At 38.0% G+C, this 22,871-nt stretch overlaps 4 protein-coding genes across 4 annotated transcripts; 1 reads left to right on the top strand and 3 right to left on the bottom strand.

Annotated features, from left to right (window-relative positions):
- The first annotated feature begins 249 nt into the window (after nucleotides 1–249).
- On the top strand, nucleotides 250–3,318 carry LOC111804443 (L-ascorbate peroxidase 3-like). Its single transcript, XM_023689251.1, has 9 exons — nucleotides 250–551; nucleotides 988–1,112; nucleotides 1,609–1,658; nucleotides 1,866–1,931; nucleotides 2,022–2,070; nucleotides 2,232–2,314; nucleotides 2,417–2,496; nucleotides 2,584–2,695; nucleotides 2,927–3,318. The coding sequence occupies exons 1-9, from the start codon at nucleotides 439–441 to the stop codon at nucleotides 3,131–3,133; spliced, it is 885 nt and encodes a 294-aa protein (XP_023545019.1). The 5' UTR covers nucleotides 250–438; the 3' UTR covers nucleotides 3,134–3,318.
- Nucleotides 3,319–3,828: 510 nt separating this feature from the next.
- On the bottom strand, nucleotides 3,829–6,024 carry LOC111804442 (protein POLLENLESS 3-LIKE 2-like). The gene is made up of 4 exons (XM_023689250.1): nucleotides 5,783–6,024; nucleotides 5,462–5,674; nucleotides 5,210–5,365; nucleotides 3,829–5,009 (listed from the first exon to the last, which is right to left on the bottom strand). Exons 1-4 carry the CDS (start codon nucleotides 5,945–5,947, stop codon nucleotides 4,050–4,052), a joined length of 1,494 nt encoding a protein of 497 aa, XP_023545018.1. The 5' UTR covers nucleotides 5,948–6,024; the 3' UTR covers nucleotides 3,829–4,049.
- Nucleotides 6,025–8,822: 2,798 nt separating this feature from the next.
- Nucleotides 8,823–12,085, bottom strand: LOC111804441 (proteasome subunit alpha type-7-like). Its single transcript, XM_023689249.1, has 3 exons — nucleotides 11,789–12,085; nucleotides 10,757–11,171; nucleotides 8,823–9,233 (listed from the first exon to the last, which is right to left on the bottom strand). The coding sequence occupies exons 1-3, from the start codon at nucleotides 11,959–11,961 to the stop codon at nucleotides 9,072–9,074; spliced, it is 750 nt and encodes a 249-aa protein (XP_023545017.1). The 5' UTR covers nucleotides 11,962–12,085; the 3' UTR covers nucleotides 8,823–9,071.
- Nucleotides 12,086–12,937: 852 nt separating this feature from the next.
- LOC111804440 (alpha-mannosidase) lies at nucleotides 12,938–22,570 on the bottom strand. The gene is made up of 29 exons (XM_023689248.1): nucleotides 21,983–22,570; nucleotides 21,807–21,890; nucleotides 20,518–20,606; nucleotides 20,264–20,438; nucleotides 19,986–20,105; nucleotides 19,805–19,888; nucleotides 19,658–19,729; nucleotides 19,453–19,566; nucleotides 19,246–19,346; nucleotides 19,069–19,162; nucleotides 18,228–18,395; nucleotides 18,013–18,099; nucleotides 17,785–17,850; nucleotides 17,639–17,695; nucleotides 17,270–17,489; nucleotides 16,934–17,070; nucleotides 16,087–16,155; nucleotides 15,943–15,999; nucleotides 15,395–15,466; nucleotides 15,249–15,296; nucleotides 15,006–15,125; nucleotides 14,701–14,766; nucleotides 14,491–14,603; nucleotides 14,302–14,386; nucleotides 14,055–14,165; nucleotides 13,888–13,983; nucleotides 13,465–13,512; nucleotides 13,291–13,359; nucleotides 12,938–13,206 (listed from the first exon to the last, which is right to left on the bottom strand). Exons 1-29 carry the CDS (start codon nucleotides 22,199–22,201, stop codon nucleotides 13,018–13,020), a joined length of 3,030 nt encoding a protein of 1,009 aa, XP_023545016.1. The 5' UTR covers nucleotides 22,202–22,570; the 3' UTR covers nucleotides 12,938–13,017.
- Nucleotides 22,571–22,871: the final 301 nt, after the last annotated feature.

The following is a 22,871-nucleotide window of genomic DNA, read 5'->3' as shown; positions in this document are numbered from 1 at the left end:
CCGGTTCGTTAATCCTCTGGGCTCTGTTTCTGTAAGCGGAGATACGGATACGTACGGATGCCCAAACCATCCGAGCACGACGCGCTCTATCTCACGCTCCACGCGAAAACCTCTCCAGTTTCCATCTACATTACATCTGTACGCGAGTTCTTCCCACGCGCCATAATAGAGCGTTGCTTTGAATAAATAGCACACACAAAATCCATTTTTCCCCCCCTTTAAAATATTCATTTCTCTGCCTACACCGCAAAGCAAAGAACCCACTGCTTTCCTTGGCGCTCTTGCGAATGTAAAATCGCACCAAAAATTCCTCTTTTCACTGTTTGTTTTCCCTCAATTTAAACCCGAAATTTCAACTCCGACGAACAATGCCATCGACTCCTCCTCAATTTGTTGGCAAAGAAAGCGAAATATCTGCACATCCTTATCGAGATTTCAATGGCGCCTCCCAAAGTCGATGCTGCATACCTCAAGGAAATCGAGAAGGCCCGTCGAGACCTTCGCGCTCTAATCGCCAAGGAGAATTGCGCTCCTATTATGCTTCGTCTAGCGTAAGTTCTCGTTCTAGCTAAGTGAAATGAATTGAATACTGCATCTTCTTGGGAAACCATTAGGCATTTTGTATTTCAGCTATTGCACAGTTGATTTCGAAAGGGTTTGAAAGGGTTGGATGTGATCTTGCACATTGGTTGAACTTTCATGGAAACAATAATTTAGTTATGATACTTTTCAATTTGTAAAGATTTAATCGTGGAAAATATTATTGATTGAACAAAATTTTGAGTCTAAATTTTTAGAAATTTATAAACATGAAATTGTTATAAACTTGAAAGTACGTGGATTAAATCATCACAAATCAAGTTCTTAGATTGACTTGCAGGATTGCAACTGGTATGAATGTTCAACGACCAAAATTATTTTTTAACCTAACTTTAACGTTCAATATTTTATTTTAAACATAATTTTCATAGGATTTTTGTTGGGTAGGTGGCATGACGCAGGTACTTATGATGCTAAAACCAAAACTGGAGGTCCCAACGGTTCTATCAGATTCATGAATGAATTGAACCATACTGCAAACAAGGGACTGAAAATCGCAGTTGATTTCTGTGGTGAGCTTTTTTCATCTCTCCTTATTGTGAGTATCTATAGAGTTGACCTGATGCCTTTCTTGGCACGTTAGTTTCAGACCAAAATTAATCAGAACTTGTTTGGATTGGAATTCTTAGAAAGTCAATCGAAATCGAAATCCACAATTGATCTTTAACGGTCCAGGCCCACCGCTAGCAGATATTATCCTCTTTGGGTTTTCCCTTTTGGGCTTCCTTTCAAGGCTTTAAAACGCGTATACTAGGGAAAAGTTCCACACCCTTGTTCTCTTCCCCAACCAATGTGGGATATGGGACCTGTGGGTTATAGGCCAACCATTGAAGCGACGACGCTGGGCCCTAAACGGGGGTGGATTGTGATATCACAGGAGATTTGATTCATCCCCTGAAGCTGGTCCCCGGTGGGCGTGGGCCGTTACATGACTAGATAGGAATTTGATTCTATTTCCTCTGGCAGACATTCTTACTCATCGTTCCTTATGTTTGTGAAACTCAACAGAAACTGTGAAGGCCAGACATCCAAAAATCACATACGCAGACCTATATCAGGTGATTCCCCTTTCTTTCTCAAATTCAAGCTATTCTGCTGTCTTCGAACTTTAAGCCTATTTAAATTGACAATTCAATCAAAGCAGACCCTTATACTCCTGTTTCTGCTGCTTGTCACTTTAACCAATTGGGAAATAAGAAATTTTCTAAGTTAAACCTATTAAAAGTTCCATGTGGGCTCATTCTCTTCTAATTGTAAATTTTTAGCTTGCTGGGGTTGTTGCTGTGGAGATCACTGGCGGACCATCCATTAAATTTGTTCCTGGAAGAAAGGTATCAATATCCACGAGAAAATTTGATTGACGTTCACAATTGTCATTGCTGTTGAATAGCTTCATTCTTCTTTTAAATCCAATGGATTAGGACTCCAATGTAGTTCCAGAAGAAGGGCGCCTTCCAGATGCCAACCAAGGTGACTTTCAAAATATCTATAGCTATGTGGTATATGAGAGGAGCATAGTTTAAACTTTTTGATTGTGATTTAAATTGATGTGGGCTGTCTGAATTCTTTTTTGTTCGAACTCATAGCAGAAGCCATGATTGTTATGATCATTAGATGAAATTTCCCTGCAGGTGCTTCCCATTTAAGAGATATCTTTTACAGGATGGGACTAACTGACAAGGATATTGTGGCATTGTCTGGAGGCCACACATTGGTACTTTCTATTGTTCCTTTAAACTATGAAGGAATTGGATCTTCAGCTTTGTCCTGTTCTTTTTCTTTTCATTGATCATAGTTATGGTATCTAATTCTTCAGGGAAGAGCACACAAGGATAGATCAAATTTTGAAGGCCCATGGACTAAGGACCCTCTGAAGTTTGATAACTCCTACTTTGTGTGAGAATGATTTCCCAACTTCTTGCATTCAATTTCTCCTTGCTTGTAGATAAAAACAAGTTCTATTGCAAATGTGATTATGATCAGGGAATTGCTGAAAAAAGGCTCTGGGTCTGACCAACAACTATTGAAGCTTCCTACAGACAAGGCCTTGCTCGCGGATCCTCGGTTTTCCCAATATGTGAAGGCCTATGCAGAGGTGAACTTTGGCTGGCTATGCTTTTATCATTTAGATCAAGTTTTGAGAGTGATTTGAGATGATCATAATCACTTTAGCATGTTTTTAATCGTTCAAAATTAATTTTAACCATATGAACCAAACATCAAATTCATTTGGAAGGATTACAATCCTGTTTTGGAGTGATTTTAAAGTGAAAATTACTCTCGAACTCGACGATTTTATCGATTTTATGTTTTTTCTTTCGAATAGGATGAAGAGAAGTTTTTCGAGGATTATGCAGCATCACACAAGACACTGTCTGAGCTAGGCTTCGGTTCACCTCCCACAGGTCTCAAGGACAGTGCTTCCTCATGGACAACTCGGATTGTGGTAGCCACAATCGTAGCAGCTGTGGCGATACTGAGTTACAAAAGACTCGTCTCGCCTGAGGGGGTTGCCTTTCCAACTCTCTTCTGATCATACTAAAAGGATATATATCTCTCTTGAATGATACAAGTATGTGTTGTATGTTACCATTTGTAAATTTGTTTTATTTGAAAATGTGTGGAGACAAAAGAGAGCTTTCCACTTTTAATACAAGTTATGAACATTAGTAAGATGAAAAGCACCATAATAAAGGGATTATTATATTGAAGCTCGTATAGGATGAAGATTACAACATGTTATGGAGTGATTTTAATTGTAATAAAAAAAAAGTTTTAATTTGAAAATTACTCTCGAACACGTACACTTAAACTCGTCTTTATAAATAAGATGACAAGGATTAATTCAGAAGGATTCTATGTTGTTCTTTTCAATACGATGAAGAAAAGTTTTTCGAGGATTATGCAACATCACACACAAGAAATTGTCCGAGCTAGGCTTTGGTTCACCTTCCCCACATTTCTCATTAACAGTGCCTCCTTATGTAATTGAATTTTGGTAGCCACAATCGTATCATGAATATCCTACGCTCATTATCCTCTCATCTTCCTATTTAAGCCACAGCTCACTTCGAAGTTTCCAATTTTTCATAGAATCTTCGGGGCATTCCTAGCCCTCTCGTTTTATATTTTTATCTTTTTTGTCTGAGATCTGCTTAACCTATGAGAATTTCTACACGAGTTTCAAAAGATTTTATTCACAATACAAGACAGCAAAAAATGAATACATTGAGTTGAAAACTGGAACAAGTTTTATTATCATTATCATCATCATATGCCCCATATATTAGAGGCATATGTGAATTAAATAAAGAGCATATAAGCTAATGTAGACTGGTTGCCACCACAGTAAGCAGGCAGAGGAGAACAAGTTCATCTCCTCTGCCTCAACTCCTAAAAATTATGAATTCAATTAGAAAGGTAAGAACTTACTTGTTAAGTTACAAGAGTTAGGCTCTGGGACTCAAGGAAAGTGTAATGTCTTCAAAAACCTTGAGCCTTTTCTCAATCTTACTTTGAATCATGCCGCCACCGTTGACAGCGGCGCTGCCATTGGATGCTGCTTGCTTCTCTGGTTCCTCTGTGGAGCCTAGAACTGCAGCAAGAATAGCCTCTTCAAAGTCATTGTCATCAGGCAATATTTCTGCCCATTTGTCTGTCTCCTCCGAGGTGGGAGATGACCTTCTCGTCTTAGTTTCAGGCCTCCCTGATTCCACTACAAATGGCCTTTTTGATTCCACCATGTCATTCGTTCTCATTGAATTGGTTGCATTTCCAGATCTTGTTCTCTTCAGCCCTTCAGGAAATTGGTTTCCCAAGGGGACCTTTGAAATGGGTTCACTAAACAATTTTGAGGAAAAAAATGGTTGGGCAGCAACATTCAATGAGTTCCCCCCCAAGGGGACTTGAACTTTTGAGCTCAATTTCTGATGTTGAGGAGGAGGAACCATCTGATTTGCCAAGAAATTGGTATCAACATTCTCATCACCAAATTCATCTTGAATTACTGTCCTAACAGGATTTGTGACAGGCAATGTTGGAAAGGTTGTATGATCCTTGCAAGGTTGAGGTTGCCAAATCGACGAAGAACCGAGAAAGGCGTCGAAAAGCCGCCTCTGTTCGAGCCTATCGCCGCCCCCATTCATCATTTCAGACTCGAGATCTTGGAGCATCTGTTGTGCTCTTTCATATGCTTTGAGGTGGGAATCTGTGCCTCTTGGCCCATCGGCAACTGCTGGCTTAACTCTGTGTAGAGTTGCTTTAGCCTCTGAAATTCTCCCTTGTTTCATCAAACAGATTCCAAGGTTACACATTTTGTTATTATCAGGTGCAATTGAAAGTGCTTTCCTATAAGCCTCTTCGGCTTCAACATAATTGTTTTGCTGCATCAACGCCCATCCTAAGTTCCCCTAAACATAAATTCAAACACTTCAAAATCTAAGTTGAAATTCTCAGAGAAATTGTTGATTACAAGAATGCCATCAAACACTTCAAAATCTAAGTTGAATTTCTCAGAGAAATTGTTGATGATTACAATGGCATCAAACACTTCAAAATCTAAGTTGAATTTCTCAGAGAAATTGTTGATTACAAGATCCCATCGTCTTACCAGTAATCTAGTTGCTTCTTGCTCAACGGAGACTTGAAACTTCTTTCCTTGAGATCGGGCGGTTTTAGTCCGCTTACCATTGAACGCCAAACCTTGTTGGATCAAGAACAATTTATGTTTCAAAAGAGTTATCTGGTCGTCCAATCTTCCACATCTCTGTGGATTCAAATTTGAAATTACGGAAAAAATTAAGAACAAATCCAAGTAAAGAAAGAACGAATCGGAAAGAGAAATTGGAAAATTCATAGAGACCTTGTACAGATCCAAAAGAATATTGTCCAGAGACTCCTGAGCCTGATCAGAGCACCGACTTCGCAACGATTTGATTGCTTCAATCGCTTCTTCGGCTCGATTCTGCTGTTTCATAACAATGGCCATGTCTTTCAAGGCACTATCAACTCTGTCCCCGGCATTAATGGCGGCCCAAAAAAGAGGAATCGCCTTATCCGGATCCTTGTTCACCAACTGAGCATAAGAAACAAGAAATCAGTACAATAAACTAACAAATTCAATTAACAAACCTCGAAATGCGAAAACAGAACTGAAACAAATTCAAAAACCTAAAACTCTTGCCTGAACATTCTTTGCTCTAACATAGGGCGTATCGCCTACTGGAACCTTATGAGTGACATGGTGTGTATCGGAACGGAGCCTCGAAACGCCGAGAGGCTTCGCCGGAGAAGAAGGGGCGGATTTGGAATGCCTGAAGCCCGGAGGAGCGTTCCACGTCTCCAGCATTGTGAAATCGAGATCGAGAGTGGAAGAGAGGAGAGAAGTGAAAATGGAGGATAGGGGAAAGGGCAAAGGGCTGAGTGGCCGGGGATTTCAGAGTGAGAGATGTAGCCAAAATGGAAGGGGCTAATATGAGGGGATTTCCGAATTTCTGACCGTTGGAGTTACCGTTCCTACAAGTAGCCGTTGCAGGTTACACGTTACAATCTGTTATCTCTATAATTATAATTATCGGTATAAAAACTGTTTATAATATTTATATTTTTTCGAAAAAAGAAAAAAATAATAATAAAAAAGGACAATTTTTATTGACATTTTAATTAAAATAATAATTATAATTTTTATTCAAGAAAATATACCGATATATTTCAAATTTATGAAAGGAATAATATTAAATATTTTTTTCTAAAAAAAATATTCTATTGAATATTACAATAATACTAAAAAAATTTAAATTATATTGTTTTTTTTTCAGGTGATAAATATTTTTTTTCGTTAATATAGAAATAAATAAAGATTATTTTGATTTGAATATTTTTTACGCCTAATTTATTTAAAACAATATCCAAACACATCATCATAGTGTAAGTCGCTTAGTGAAATTTAAATTATAATTTTTAATTTATTTTAAAACACCAACATAAGATATAGGGGTGTACATGGTCCGGGTTGGGTTCGGGTCGTACATAATCCGGGTTGGGTTCGAGTTATCAATTTTTTATTTAAGTTTTATTTATCCAGAATTTATAATTATACGGATACAATCTTAGATAAAATATAATTATACGGATACAATCTTAGATAAAATATATTAAACATGAAATTAAATAAACAATAAAAATGATTAGTTCATATTGTATATAACAAAAATAAAAAATCACATTATTATACGTATAATTCATGCACGTATGAAATTCAAATAACAAAATAACAAAATAATAAAATAATAAAATAATAAAATAACAAAATAATAAAATAATAAAATAATAAAATAACAAAATAATATAAACAAAACATAGAAATTAAAAATAATAAAAACAAAACAAAGAAATAATAAAATAATATAAACAAAACATAAAAATTAAAAATAATAAAAACAAAATAAAGAAATTAAAAATAATATAAACAAAACATAAAAATTAAAAATAATAAAAACAAAATAAAGAAATTAAAAATAATATAAACAAAACATAAAAATTAAAAATAATAAAAACAAAATAAAGAAATTAAAAATAATATAAACAAAACATAAAAATTAAAAATAATAAAAACAAAATAAAGAAATTAAAAATAATATAAACAAAACATAAAAATTAAAAATAATAAAAACAAAATAAAGAAATTAAAAATAATATAAACAAAACATAAAAATTAAAAATAATAAAAACAAAATAAAGAAATTAAAAATAATATAAACAAAACATAAAAATTAAAAATAATAAAAACAAAATAAAGAAATTAAAAATAATATAAACAAAACATAAAAATTAAAAATAATAAAAACAAAATAAAGAAATTAAAAATAATATAAACAAAACATAAAAATTAAAAATAATAAAAACAAAATAAAGAAATTAAAAATAATATAAACAAAACATAAAAATTAAAAATAATAAAAACAAAATAAAGAAATTAAAAATAATATAAACAAAACATAGAAATTAAAAATAATAAAAACAAAATAAAGAAATTAAAAATAATATAAACAAAATATAGAAATTATTAAACAAAATAGAGACATAACAAAATAATATAAACAAAACATAGAAATTATTAAACAAAATAAAGAAATAACAAAATAATATAAACAAAACATAGAATTTAAAAATAATAAAATAACAAAATAATATAAACAAAACATAAAAATTAAAAATAATAAAAAAAAAACCGCAAACTCATCAACTCATTCATTCATAAGGGTTCTTAATATATTTTATATTTTTTTCGAGTCAACTTTCGTTTCCGAACCCAACCCTACTCGCTAATCCAACTTTTCGTTCCCGAACCTAATCCTATTTGAAATGCTAATCCAACCCAACCCTTATTATCTGGACCCAAATTAACTCAATCCTTATAATTCGGGTACTCGAAATGCTAATCCAACCCAACTCAAATTAACTCAACCCTTATAATTCGGGTTGGGTTGTCGGGTTGAATATACACACCTAATAAGAAATTGTTTTTTATTCGAATAAGAAACCCAACCCAACCCAACCCTTATAATTCGGGACCCAACCCTACTCGAAATGCTAATCCAACCCAACCCTTATTATTCGGGATCCAAATTAACCCAATCCTTATAATTCGGGTACTCGAAATGCTAATCCAACCCAACTCTTATAATTCGGGACCGAAATTAACCCAACCCTTATAATTCGGGTTGGGTTGTCAGGTTGAATGTACACCCCTAATAAGAAATTGTTTTTTCATTCGAATTTAGGTTGAATGTACACCCCTAATAAGAAATTGTTTTTTTATTCGAATTTCTAACCCAACCCTTATTCGAATTTCTAACCAACCCTTATAATTCGGGTTGGGTTGTCGGGTTGAATGTACACCTCTAATAAGAAATTATGTCGGGTGTTTTTTTATTCGAATTTCTAAAGTTATCGGGTTGAATGTACACCCCTAATAAGAAATTATTTAATCCAACCCTTATAATTCGGTTCGGGTTGAATGTACACCCCTAATAAGAAATTGTTTTTTATTCGAATAAGAATTTCGAATTTAAAGTTGCTCATCTAAATGGGTTAAAAATTCTAAACTGTTTATTTAGATTTAATTTATGAAGACATAAATAAGAAATTAAATTTTAAATAATTTTTCAAAGCACTCATTCATGGATCGATCGATGTTTAGAGTAACAATAAGAGGAAGTCCCTACTCAGCTCTCAGCAACAATAATACACAAAATCCACAAAATCAGATGGTTTTGCTATCACATTGAGAGAGGTTGTGAGGATAAACAGGCATTTTTCAGAGGCTACAACTACGGCCACCTTGTGTCAACGATGCACAAAATGATGGTACAAGTTTGAAGGTTCAGAATCATAAGATTATTCACTAACTCCACCAGAAAACTAAATAAAGGATTAAGAAATAATGCCTGGAAAACATGTAAGAAAAGGGATCATGTTTCCTTGGGAGGAGCTTTTTTTGCAGCCTCAGCAGCTGCCTTTTCTGCTTCAATTTCTGCAACGAGAGCATCAATTTCAGCTTCTTCCAATTGTCGCAGTCCATGCTCCTTTGTCATCACAGCGACCTCTATGTTCTTTCCACCACTCTCAACAACCTGTATTTAAGAGAAAAAAGAATTCATGGTTTTTCTATTGACTTGGCCGTGTATGACATGTAACATTGTTGTGCAAACATTTAGCGTCTACAAGAAAAACTACATGCCCATCTAGGGTTGAGGATTGTTGGGAGGGAGTCCCACGTTCGCTACCTAAGAGAATGATCGTGGGTTTATAAAGAATATTATCTGCATGAGGCCTTTTGGGGAAACCAAAAGCAAAGCCATGAGAGCTTATGCTCAAAGTGGACAATATCATACCATTGTGGAAGTTCATGGTTCCTAACATCCACATGTTCCGTTCCTTACGGCAGCCCTTGTGCCAGAAATGGAATAAGGAAGCAAGCAGAGCTATTTAGACATCTAAAGATACCAAACATTGATAACCCTATTGACCCCAAGAGCTATTTAGATATAAAAGTCATAAGAACTTAGGTGAATCTAGGTCGTGTATTTTTAGATGTCAATTCAATTTATACAACAAAAGTAGTTGTATACTCTTTTATTCTTGCTAGCTGTGTTATTGTTTTGCACCATTATATATTTATATTACGCACTTACCTTCAATGAATAAGGGTGGGGAAATCTACGGGTAGTGTAAAAGAAAGTTGGGAGTTTGGGAGACAGCTGAATGATCAAGAGATGGTGGATGCTCTCAATAACTTCTTAACCTAGGAACTTTTGCTGTACTCAGAGGCAGGACGACAGATTTCAACTACTGGAGAGCTAGGTTTCTTCTATGCTAAGTTCTCATACAGTACTAACACTTTGGAGAGTTACCCTTGAACGTTCTCAGTTAAGCTCTCATTCAATAATAGCGCTTACGGAAGTTATCCTTAAACGCCCAATTTGTTAAGTTTTTCTAAACAGTTCCATCTTAGAAAATGCAAAATGTTTCTGAAGATTTATACCCACGTATGTTTAAACCCCTGCTGAAGTTCAGCTTAGAAATCCTTTCATGTATAGTGCTATAATTGCACAACAACAAAAAAACACGTATTTAGCCATAAGTAGCATGCATCCAAGAGCTACTTGAAATGGTAATGTCTATTAATTACCAAATAACTTCAGGAAAGTAACTATAGGAAATGTGTGAATATAAAGATGGTGGCTTCCTAACTAACATGTTTCGAACTCAAGGACAATAGTTTCAAGTAAGGTCATTAGTTTCCAAACAAAATCTAGAAACTCAACTTCAAATTTCAAAGTTAGTCACTGGCGCAGCTCAAAATGACACTGGCGCAGTGAAGGAATTAACCGACTCTAGCACGTCACTCGTCAGTTAGATTCAAAGAACTTAATGAGAGACAGGAAAATTGGAAAGCAAGTTACTGCAAGATGCCCATGAAACCAATGTAAGGCAGTATAAATGGTATATGCAATTTCAAGCAGCACCAAGAAATTGAGAGAATGACCAAATAAAAGAACATGTGAGAATTGGATTCTTCCTAATAAAAAGGAAAGCGAAGCGACTTTACAAACATATACGAGGAAAACCTAATAAAAAACATTAATGAGCTCACCTCAAGCAATGCACGGATTGCAAGCTTCACAGTTTCCTGACCAGAAGTTTCCTTGTAATTTTTCTCTAAGAATTCCCTTATCGAATTGGAGTTTCTACCAGTTGCATTTGCTTTCCAAGCCGAAAATGTCCCAGAAGGATCTGTCTGGTACAGTGAGGGTGTGCCAGTATATGGATCAAAACCTATAATCAAGGTTGAGAGGCCAAATGGTCTCACTCCGCCACTTTGTGTATACTTCTGTTGGAGACCTGCAATGTAACGAGTAATATACTCAACAGTTACTGGATCCTCAACTGTAAGCCGATGGCTTTGACACTCAATCCGAGCTCTATTTATCAAGACACGTGCATCTGCCTTGAGCCCAGCACAAGCTAGTGCAATATGGTTATCAAGATTCACAATCTTCCTCACAGATCTGAAAATAAAAGGAGAATATCAGTAATGGTTATTTGACTGAATTTATGTATGAAAAATGCTCCATCAGTTACAAATTATGGCAAGGACATAGACCATGGACGTTTGTTCAGCCAAGACGATTATTCATGATACCAAGATTATTGGCATAAAACGTAGTCACCTTAGTATAACAAAGCAAGCAGTCCAACGAGCACAACAAACCAGCAATGTTAAGCAAGGGACACCACCAGGCACCATTTATTGAAATGATATCACCAGAATAGAACAAAATCGCATGAAATTAGCAGATAACGGGATGACTCGAACAACTATCCACCAGTTGCAACAATTGGAATATAGAAAACAACATCGTCAAAATCATTAAACGCCAACCATCAGCCATTTTGGAAGGGAATTCCAAATCCCAATTTCTACAGTGCACCATGCCCGATCAGATAAATTATGTAAAACATACCAAGGTATTTAATCAGAAAACCACCAAACCGATCAAAAAGTTCAAACACTGAACCATACAGAATCCCAAAAGAAATCAGTAAATCTCAGACCTTCACATTCCATTTCCCCATTTAAAATAGATCCACCCACAAGCTTGCACTGACAATGAAACGGAAGTACCTGGAGTCTTGGAGCTTAGGCGCAGCCTTCTTCTCAACACCGAGGACGATAGTATCGGTGCCACGAACACCAACGGCGGCGTTACCCTTCCGCACAGCTTCGAGAGCGTATTCGACTTGAAACAAATGACCGTCAGGGGAGAAGACAGTGATTGCCCTATCGTATCTAGCCATTGTTCTCTTGCTTCACCTCGTTCTGTCCCCTCGCGCTCTGCTTGCAGCGGGAATTATAGAGAAAAATCCCAACTTGAGCAACAAGGTATCAATCACTTCTTTTTCTTTTTCATTAAGCATGACCTGTTCATATATATTTGGTTCACATCTGTAAACAGAGTCCTTTTATTCTACTAGATTGACAAAATAATTCTAAATGATCCCCATTTAATTTTAACCTAATCAAATTGTGACGATTTAATCTTATCCGAATTAGATACCACTTGTTCACTTTGAGCATAAGCTCTCATAACTTTGCTTAGAACCAAATCTCTCGTTGTAACACTCTCATAGCTTTGTTTAGGACCAAATCTCTCGTTGTTATTTCTTTAGCTCGACAAAAAATTCCTTTAACGGGGTCGGTACGTAGTAAGGTTAAGAAACGAGCCTAAAAAATTAGCTTAAAAAGAATGTCATAGCTCAACTGATTAAGACATATGCTAATAAAAGATACGAGGAAACTCAATAAATTGAGTTTCTGCCAGATCTCACATTGGTTTGAAGAAGGACAAAACATTATTTATAAAGGTATTGAAATCTCTCCCTAGCATATGCGTTTTAAAAACCAAACCTTGAGAGGAAGCCTGAGAGGAAAAGTCTAAAGAAGACAATATCTGCTAGTAGTGGGTTTGGGCTGTTACAAATGGTATTAGAACCAAATATCGAACAGTATGGTAGTAAGGACGTTGAGCCTCAAAGGCAGGTAGACACCGAACAGTGTGTGTCATCGAAGACACTGAGTCCTAAAAGGAGGTGGATTATGAGATCCCATATCGATTGGAGAGAGAAACGAGTGCGAGCGAGGACGCTGGGTCCCGAAGAAGGATGAATTGTGAGATCCCACATCGGTTGAGAGAGAAACAAAACATTCTTTGTCCGGGTATTGAAACCTTGAGAGAAAACCCAAAAAAAAAAGTTCAAAGAGGACAATATTTGCTAGCGGTGAATTTAGATCGCAAACCCTCAACTTTATTGCTGAAAATATTTAAGGTACATAGAGGGGGATGAAATTTTGAGTCAAAATTTCAATATGAAAGTGCGTATCTCCATTGGGCCCAACTCCACGACAAGAGCTGAGTGGTGAATAGGGCCACCTCTAACTGGGGTGGCTTCTGTTTTGCCGTCTCCCTCAACCTTCCATGACATCTGTTTCATCTTTGATTTCAACTGATTTGCTGACAAACTCATCTCCTGCACCTCATTTATCTGAAAAAGAACAGAACCCCACCATGGAAACAACTTAAAACCTTCATTTACTTCACATTCTTGAGATGGTTTTTGTTTACATACCATTTTTTTGAAGAACATTCTCTTCAGTTCCACTTTAGCCAAGTTTGAATATTCAGGATCTTCTCCAGCCTGAACAGATCGCAGTCGAAATCGTTACGCCTAGCTCGGATTCACTTATAAACTAAATGATTTGTAGTTTTTGACAGAGCCAATTCGGTGGGATGTTTGTTTTACCTCGTATAGATGTGCCAACCGGAGTAATACTCTTCCGTCTTTCAGCTCCTGCAGAACTAATAGTTAGAGAGAAAGCGAGAGTGTAACCACCGCTAGCAGATATTGTTCTCTTAGGCTTTCCCTTTCGGGCTTCCTCTCAAGGTTTTGAAACGCGTCTGTTAGAGAGAGATTTCCACACATTTATAAGAAATGTTTCGTTTCCCTCTTTCAACTGATGTGCGATCTCACAATCCACTCCCTTTAGGGGCGCAGCTAGCAGATATTGTCTTCTTTGGGCTTCTCCTCAAGATTTTTAAAACGCGTTTGCTAGGGAGAGGTTTCCACACCCTTATAAGGAATGTTTCGTTTCCCTCTTCAACCGATGTGGGATCTCACAGAGAGAGAGCGTAGAGCGAAAAACGAAGTCGATGCTGCAGTGATCACCTGAAGAGTAATCAAGGCAACATTGAGAGGCAAGCTGTAATTTGGATCCATTGTTGTTGATTTAGTGACCTTAGATGCAATCCAGCTCTCCCTTTTCTGTACAAACAGTAGATATTACAACCAAGAGATGGAATTTGGATGTTATTTACAGTGTTCATATATCATACCTCGTGTGCGAAAGCTAAGAGAAGCGGGGAGTAAATTTCCTGGCCCGTTTTTCGGCGCCAACGAGCTCCCGAACCCAGTTTGTCGATGTTCACATAGTAATTTCCCCTCACCTGATAAAAAGATTGTCAATGAGATATGAGGAAAGCATAAGATTCAGTTTTGTGGTTCATCAATGAAAAACATCAGAAACTCCTTCCAACAGAAACTGAACTCGAACGAGAATCGTGTTACAGTCGAATACTATACCGTTAACCCTTGACACCTGTCATCGAGACACACCATTTCGTCGAGAGGTTCCCCGACTCCTCTACTGTCGTCCAAGATAGTACGCCTTTTGCATTATTGAAAAACGAACAACTTAGCATTCCAATGTCTATGATAATTTGTATCTTGAAGCAAGTATCAGAGAATAAGAATGTGAGAAAGCAAACCAACCTATGAAGCATTAACTCTACTTGTCCATCTTTAATGCTGGCTGCTCCAGTGGCACGATCGACCAACACGGATAACTCAGTCTTTTTATCGGTAGCGTAAACCCCGAGGTTGAGCTGAGAAGAACATCCCAACAGAGCAAAGGTCATGGCCCCTATACTATCTACTTGATTAATGAACTTTATCACAGTCAATCAAGTCGTGGAGCATTACCGGGTAATAGTTTCCCGCCTGTGGTTCGTTCACAGAGAGATTCCAGTCTTGTCTATAATCCCGAACCTGCAAATAATTCTCATGGTAACAACAAATAGAAATTGTAACAGTCCAGGCCCACCGCTAGAAGAAATTGTCCTCTTTTTTAGCTTCCTCTCGAGGTTTTAAAATACGCCTGCTAGGGAAAGGTTTCCACACCTTATAAAGAATGTTTCGTTCCCCTCTCCAACCGACGTGGGATCTCACAGAAATGGTGCAAAACAAGATAATTCAAACTGAAAGTAGAACATTTGTATGCTACTTACCCGCTTTAAAAAGTCTCTCCCGTTCGAATCAGTGTAAAACGCCTTATCCGTTACCATATTCGTCACCAATCTCGTGATGACCTCCTTTCCCACACTATCGTCCACTGGAATTGGACCAACCTTGAGAGTAGAATTTTACCAGAACCATTCAATGAACGCTTAAGATATCAACAAGTATGGGACTTTTGCAAACAGGAAGATGAAAAGCTGAGCAGTTTGAGAATAAAGCTTCAGCATACTCACAGTGAATTCAAATTCAGCATGCTCTCTGTCTTTGTAAAGTCTAACGACCTAATACACAACCATACACTCAAAGATTAGGCCATTAACAGATATGATCCCAAATGGACAGTTCCTTTGTTGAATTCATTCTATTTTTAGCAAGCAACCTGGTATACCCACGGACTGAATTGTTGGCGGACCTCATCGACCAGCGGTCCACGAATGATTTCCATAGGAACCTGTTGAGTTCAGCATGAAAATGAGGAAAAAGAAGAAGCTTGGAACATAATAAATACAAGAAAGTAAACAACTTGATGCATATTTGTGAGATCTCATATCGGTTGGAGAGGGGAACGAAGCATTCTTTATAAGAGTGTGGAAACCTCTCCCTAGCATACGCGTTTTAAAACCTTGAGGGGAAACCCAGAAGGGAAAGCCCAAAAAGGATAATATCTGCCACATCGATTGGAGAGGGGAACGAGTGTCAATGAGGACGCTGGGCTCCGAAAGGAGGTGGATTGTGAGATCCCACATCGTTTGGAGAAAGAAACGAAGCATTCTTTATAAGGGTGTGGAAACCTCTCCCTAGCATACACGTTTTAAAACCTTGAGGGAAAGCTCATAAGGGAAAGTCTAAAGAGGACAGTATCTGCTAGCGGTGGGCTTGGGCTGTTACAATATTACACAAAAGGAACAAGGGAAACATGAGGCTTACTGATCTGGAAATGATATTTGGTTCCCCTTGAGGCACAAAAATATATGCACCAGAATTCTACATGAAGAAATTAGGGTAAAGTCATATTAGTATATGCCAGATATCAATATCATGAAATATCTTCGTTTAAGGAGTCTGAGCGACCTGGTTATTGTTAATGGAACCTGTAGCTGAAGCATACCAAAGATAGCTTTGTTGTATTGGTACATCAACCTGGCATATGGAGATTTCCAGTTAATTTTGTAAACATCCAAAGACAAAACAAACAAAAATTGAGTAAATATCACGGTAAGATCACGAGATCAATCATAATTAAGTTAAATAGGTTGGGAATCACGGACCACTTTGAGCATAAGCTCTCATGGGTTTGCTTTTGGTTTCCCCAAGAGGCCTCATGAAAGCTTTGCTCAATGTGGACAATATCATACCATTGTGAAGAGTCGTGATTCTTAACATGGTATCAGAGTCATGCCCTTAACTTAGTCATGTCAATAGAATCCTCAAATGTCGAACAAAGAAGTTGTGAGCCTTCAAGGTGTAGTCAAAAGTGACTCAAGTGTCGAACAAACGGTGTAATTTGTTCGAGAACTTCAAAGAAGGAGTCGAACCTCAATTAAGGGGAGGCTGTTCGAGGGCTCCATAGACCTCCAAGGAGGCTCTCTGATGTGCTTTGTTCGAGGGGAGGATTGTTGGGAGAGGAGTCCCACATCGGCTAATTAAGGGGTTGATCATGGGTTTATAAGTAAGGAATACATCTCCATTGGCATGAGGCCTTTTGGGAAAACCAAAAGCAAAGCCATGAGATCTTATACTCAAAGTGGACGATATCATATACCATTTTGGAGAGTCGTAGTTTCTAACAAAACATACACGGGAACTTTGGAAACTAATAAAATGCATATAATCACCAGCCAAGCAGTATCAGATGAATGAAGTATGTCAACCTTTTAATGCTAAAAGAACTTCGAGTGGAAAAAGCGAGACAATTTACCCCGGTTTTTGAATTGTACATTCGTTTTAGTTGACCAGAAGCAATAGAAAAGGACATCTTCAAGTGGCCAGGTCCAACAACAATGGTATCCTTCTGACTGTCAGTGTCAGTGGGAAGAAAGTTAGATCTTCTTTTGCCTGAATAATTTTGGTACAAAAGTGAGTTAGAACTTTTTTTTTATGGGATTTCAATGATTTTCTCAGCAGATAAGTACATCTTAAGATCCATTTCTAAGAACAGTGGAGAGATCATAACGCTCGAATTCAAAAGACGTCCACTGTTCTTCGTCACAAGAAAGGAAAAACGACAGACATGGATAGAATGACGAATATTTACCTCCACCACTTCCTTTAGAGATAAAGTACGTGTTCCATCCAAGTTGAGGAACCGACACTTGAAACAGAAGCCAGTACTTGGGAAATTGTCCCCTCGCCCGTCCCGAGTAGGCCTTCACATAGAACTCGCTTATGTTTTTCGTGACTTTATCAATGGCTAGAAATTGTGACTCAATGGTTTTGCCTGAGATATCTTGGACTACAAGATCAGCATCATGAACCTGATGAAAGTTTTCCTTTTCAGATTACATGAATAAAACGAATTCGAGTTTTCTCTTCCCATTCATACTGAAGATGATATAGTAATGATCAAAGTCAATCAATTGTCAAGAATATGAAACCGAGCAAGCAAAAGGAAGTTTATACTCACTGGTATTCTAACAAAATCGTTACGAATCCATCCAAGCGGGTTGTACACCACCACAACCTGACCGCAGACACGTTTACTCGTCACATTGTAGTTGAAAACTTTGAAGAGCGCGTTTTCGAAGGAAAGGGAAAGGAAGGGAACATTACCAAACTATTCCCTTCTTGAATATCTTGCTCAGTTGGTGGGCAGAAACTGATATTGAGTAACGGGCACTACTTAACAAAAAATGAAGGGAATTTTCAGATAAAGTGCAACAGTTCCATTGAAATAATAAGAAAAAAAATCTGAATGACCCAAAAATGAAGAACAAATTTCAGGGAAATGATGAACTTAGAAAAATAACGTCAGAGATCCAAGCAACAACAAAACAACACCTGGCTTAGTGTTTTTGATATCTCGCAATGATCACCCAATTTCTTTTGTCCAAGGCAAATAAGGGCAGAATTGACTACTGCTTCAGCCTGTAAATGTTTCCACTGTCTTTAGTTTAAAAGCTAAGATATATTTAAGCTTACAAGAAGAACACAGGGTAAACTAGAGTGTGATTATGGGATCCAACCGAGTCTCGAGCAAGAAATATGGAACCCACCTCAGAGGATCCTGCAGCAAGCCGTTTCGTATAGTCATTTGTAGTATGCTGCTTAGCAGTACCAGTCACTGCATCATGGTGCTGTGCAATCCCCAAAGCATCGCCAAGACTGTAAGTATTCGGGCCATTGGATCTCCTTCCAACAAGGAATTCGAGCTGTCGGGCTGCCTATTTTGAAACAGAAGATTATTCAACTGATGTGGACTTTTAACATGTACCAAGAAATTTAAGAGCTATGAGCAAGCAGTTCAACTTGGCATAACAATTGAAGATCTTCAGCAGCTATATTCAAGGCCCCAACAAAATGTTAGAGATATCGGTTGGGGAGGAGAACGAAGCATTCTTTACAAGGGTGTGGAAACCTCTTCCTAGCAAACGAGTTTTAAAAACCTTGAAGAGAAGCCCAAAAGGGAAAGTCCAAGGAGAACAATATCTACTAGTGGTGGGCTTGGACCATTACAAAATGGTATCAGAGCCAGACACCGAGCACACCAGCGAGGAGGCTGAGCCCCGAAGGGGGTGGACATGAGGCGGTGTGCCAACAAGAACGTTGGGGGATCCCACATCAATTGGAGAAGGGAACGAGTGCCAACAAGGACACTGGGCCCCGAACGAGGTGGATTGTGAGATCCCACATCGGTTGGGGAGGAGAACGAAGCATTCTTTACAAGGGTGTGGAAACCTCTCCCTAACAGACGCGTTTTAAAAACCTTGAGGGGAAGCCCGAAAGGAAAAATCCAAAGAGGACAATATCTACTAACGGTGTAACATTCCAAAAGTTAAAACTCCAACATAGATTTAGTCACTCTTTAATAAATCCTCAGCTACCCTTATGACATACCAAGTAATATCCACTCAGCATCCTTATATATCCTTTAAACGCTGGACGACTAGTAAAGAAGCCGGTCCAGTACGCATGTTCACGATCAGCATACCTGTTATTATCAATGTGGAAGCATATTGTTCAATTACATAATACCAAAACAAAGTTAAACATCAAAGATGATGCAGGACTCACGGGAAAAAATCATCGGTTTTCAACGGCCATGATTCATTTGCTGCATTTTTTGCATCAGTATATACAGATGGTGTTGAATACAAAGCATTAATCCGACCGTCCTGATAAATTATGCATTCCCAAAACAACAAAAACAAGTAGGAAACGGTAACCCAGTAATCAGAACGCAAAACACGTGCCAAAGAATCGTGTTTCGGTCAACCAAACCTTTTTAACATAGTGAATAAACTTATCCATCTGCTTGAACCAGGACTCAGCATATTGGTACTGAAAATCATCACCCATTGTCCACATAATATGATTAGTCCTAGTGACATTAGCCTGCACATACATGATACAACAGTGCAAACAATTAACCAATGTTTCCCTTAAGCCTAAAACCAGAATGCAAATCAGGAAATGGAGAGTTTACTTGGGTCAGAGCTGCGTCTATAAAATCATTAACTCGTTGTTTAACGTTGTAGTCGTAAAGTAAAGGATCATCCTGCAGTTTTATCATATTAGTTAAGACGAATGTTACCAAGGATTTCGAGTAGTCTTTCGTTCACAAACATTAGACCTGAATAATATTGGTGTTGTCGTTCACTTCGAAGTGAAAACCAGGAGGAGGACTGTAATGTACAGGGAAGGCGTTTGCAAAGATCTTCAAGTGAACAGCAAGTACAAAAATAAGTATATTTACAACAGCAGGTAAGAAAGAATGGTATTGTAGGAGAGTAAATCTGATGAGTTTGGTACACCTGAGATGAAGAACCAAATGTTTTGGAGCCACGCCATACGACTTCTAGAGATTTATCGACCATGCGCTTTGCTCTATCCTGATAATCAATCCTTGCAAAATGTACAGAGTCGAAACCAACCTGGAAAAAGCATAGGAGTCGAGAACTATGTGTTAGAACTTGCCATGCCAGAACTACAACACAGGTGAGCGCGGCCGAGCTAGTTTTATCAAGGAAAAGTGAATACATGGTCAAAAAACTAAGGAAAAATAGGATTAGAGATCGACGAAACAAAGAACCTCAGCACCGAGTAAGTAAGCTTGCACGGCGGAGTGGCCAAATGGATCGATTTGCCATCCAGCACGAGGAACCGTGTTGAATTCTTCCTTTATAACACTGTGCCCCAGAGTGGTTTGGTCAATCATGTCTATGTAATGGCATGTTGCTTCATCATGCATACACCAACCTCCATTTCTAAAGATACAGAAAAGTATTGGCAAATATCCTCAATATAAGGCTCAGAGAAAGGCTAAGTTGTTTTATAATTGCATACATGAATTCCAACTGGCCAACTTCAACAAGTTCTCTCACTCGTTTTTGAAGCTGGGGACTTTGCTGTGACCACCATCGCTGGAAAAATGCCTAAGCCATTCACAATGAACTTCATTAAGAACAATTTACATTGCTTTCTCATGCTGTTGCTGCCTAGTTTAGGAGATCCATAGTGTTAACTTCAACATGGATAGAGATATCAAATTTAAGATGGTACACTTTATATATATGTATATATACTATGGTTGGGAGTGTTTTTGGCTGTTTCACACAAAATTTTCACGTTCGAAATTAAGTTAAAAACACTCCGAAAAAGAGTGTGGAGAGTGTTTTAGTGAGATCCCACATCTGTTGGGGAGGAGAACGAAGCATTTTTTATAAGGGTGTGGAAACCTCCATTTAGTAGACGCATTTTAAAAACCTTGAGGGAAAGCCAAAGAGGATAATATCTGCTAGCGGTGTGATTGGGCTGTTACAAATGGTATCAGAGCCAGACACTGAGTGATGTGCTAGCGAGAAGGCTGAGCCCTGAAGGAGGTGGACACGAGGCAGAAGTGCCAGCAAGGACGCTGAACCCCAAAGGGGGGTCCCATGTCGATTAGATAAGTGAACGAGTGCCATCAAGGACGCTCAGCCCCCAAGGGAGTGGATTGTATGATCCCACATCAGTTGGAGAGGAGAACGAAGCATTCTTTACAAGGGTGTAGAAACCCCCCCTAGCATACGCGTTTTAAAAACCGTGAGGGGAAGTCTGAAAGGTAAAATCCAAAGAAGACAATATCTACTACCGGTGTGTTTGGGCCATTACAAATGGTATCAAAGCTAAACACCGAGCGATATGCCAGCGACGAGGTTGAGCCTTGAAGGGGGTGACAAGGACGTTGGGCCTCGAAGGGGGTGGATTGGGGGGTCCCACATCGATTAGAGAAGGGAACGAGTGCCAACAAGGACGTTGGGTCCCGAAGAAGGGTGGATTGTGAGATCCCACATCGGTTGGGGAGGAGAACGAAGCATTCTTTATAGGGGTGTAGAAACCTCCCCCTAGCAGACGCGTTTTAAAAACCTTGAGGGAAAAATGACGATATCTACTAGCAGTGTGCCTAGGCCGTTACAGTTTTCCTCGAGGAATTGATCAGAAATCCCTTTAAAAGTGCTTTTCATAGTACATAGCCAAGCCACAAATCATTGAGCTCACCTCATTTAGCTTATGCTTTTGTTAAAAGTACTCATTCTAGATACCCTCACAAAAGAATGAATCCCAGTGATTAGAACAGGCAGAAAAGAACTTACCATTTCAGCAAATACAAACTTCCTGTTTGAATCACGAAGCAAAGAACTAACAACCGAATCAAGCACATTCTGCACACACGCTCCCTATATGAACACCATCAAATTCAACCATCAAAAAATGGCATCCAAATCCAAGAACATCTATGATGAACACAAGATCATAGATATCAATTAACCTGAATACTGTTGTTTGAACCAACATAGTACTGATCGATCGTCTTCAACCAACCAACATCATCGTGCGAATGAGCAACCAAATGAACATTCAACTTGCCTTCCACAGCGCCACCACCAGTGTCATAGCTCACAAAATTACACCTCACTTCAACATAAAAGGATATCAGCACAAGAACCAGAAACAAAAAGGGTAGCCCAGAACTGGCTTGTTTCTCCATTATTCAAAGCCGATTCCCCCAACTCCAGTGTTCATACAGCAAAATATAGGCGAGAGGTGACAAAAAATGGGATGGGGCCTCTTGCATTTTGGATTTTTCTGGCCGGCTTAGAAAACGATCATGACTCTGTCGGGTCTTTAAAAACTTGAAACCAAACCTCCGTACAAGAGATATTATTGACCTCCATTGACGAGTTCCTTGATCTTTCCGTTCTATTTCCATAATAGAAACTTGAACTCCAATCATGGGCAATAAAGATTCAGGAATATGAAGGGCTTTTCATCGAGCTTACTGAATTAAACTAAAATTTTGTGTTATCCAATGAAATATCCACAATAAGGAAGATTGTAACGGAGGAGAGTTGCCTGTCGGTTTGGATAAGTAAAATAAGGGAGATGATTTTCAGTGTTTGGTAGGGAATTTAATGGCCATCACTTCCACGATGAATGTGGAGGGAAAACGACGGTGGGAAGTTAATGATTGTTCCCTTTTTCNTTTTTTTTTTTTTTTTTTTTTTTTTTTTTTTTTTTTTTTTTTTTTTTGGTAAAATAATAACATATCAACATCTTCCTCATCGATATTATAAATTAATAGAAAGCCACATTTTGAAGATAACTTCCTCTCTTTCTTTTCATCACAGGAAATAACAAAAGCATATCGAGAAGCCACT

This window comes from Cucurbita pepo, chromosome LG10 (genome assembly GCF_002806865.2).
Source record: "Cucurbita pepo subsp. pepo cultivar mu-cu-16 chromosome LG10, ASM280686v2, whole genome shotgun sequence".
In the NCBI taxonomy this organism is placed as follows: domain Eukaryota; kingdom Viridiplantae; phylum Streptophyta; class Magnoliopsida; order Cucurbitales; family Cucurbitaceae; genus Cucurbita; species Cucurbita pepo.
This window is presented reverse-complemented; position numbering and strand designations above follow the sequence as displayed.

What these genes read in the sequence shown, in the direction of transcription:
- LOC111804440 (XM_023689248.1), bottom strand. Translation starts at nt 22,201, where the DNA reads ATGGAGAAACAAGCCAGTTCTGGGCTACCCTTTTTGTTTCTGGTTCTT. An exon ending in AAAACCGATGATTTTTTCCC is followed by an intron (nt 19,163 to 19,245) that starts GTGAGTCCTGCA and finishes TGATAATAACAG; the next exon opens with GTATGCTGATCGTGAACATG. An exon ending in AGGCGGGAAACTATTACCCG is followed by an intron (nt 14,604 to 14,700) that starts GTAATGCTCCAC and finishes TGTTCTTCTCAG; the next exon opens with CTCAACCTCGGGGTTTACGC.
- LOC111804441 (XM_023689249.1), bottom strand. Translation starts at nt 11,961, where the DNA reads ATGGCTAGATACGATAGGGCAATCACTGTCTTCTCCCCTGACGGTCAT. An exon ending in CCTAAGCTCCAAGACTCCAG is followed by an intron (nt 11,172 to 11,788) that starts GTACTTCCGTTT and finishes TTTTATTTTCAG; the next exon opens with ATCTGTGAGGAAGATTGTGA. An exon ending in CAATCCGTGCATTGCTTGAG is followed by an intron (nt 9,234 to 10,756) that starts GTGAGCTCATTA and finishes TCTTAAATACAG; the next exon opens with GTTGTTGAGAGTGGTGGAAA.
- LOC111804442 (XM_023689250.1), bottom strand. Translation starts at nt 5,947, where the DNA reads ATGCTGGAGACGTGGAACGCTCCTCCGGGCTTCAGGCATTCCAAATCC. An exon ending in TTAGAGCAAAGAATGTTCAG is followed by an intron (nt 5,675 to 5,782) that starts GCAAGAGTTTTA and finishes TCTTATGCTCAG; the next exon opens with TTGGTGAACAAGGATCCGGA. An exon ending in TTCTTTTGGATCTGTACAAG is followed by an intron (nt 5,366 to 5,461) that starts GTCTCTATGAAT and finishes TTGAATCCACAG; the next exon opens with AGATGTGGAAGATTGGACGA.
- LOC111804443 (XM_023689251.1), top strand. Translation starts at nt 439, where the DNA reads ATGGCGCCTCCCAAAGTCGATGCTGCATACCTCAAGGAAATCGAGAAG. An exon ending in TGTCTGGAGGCCACACATTG is followed by an intron (nt 2,315 to 2,416) that starts GTACTTTCTATT and finishes CTAATTCTTCAG; the next exon opens with GGAAGAGCACACAAGGATAG. An exon ending in ATGTGAAGGCCTATGCAGAG is followed by an intron (nt 2,696 to 2,926) that starts GTGAACTTTGGC and finishes TCTTTCGAATAG; the next exon opens with GATGAAGAGAAGTTTTTCGA.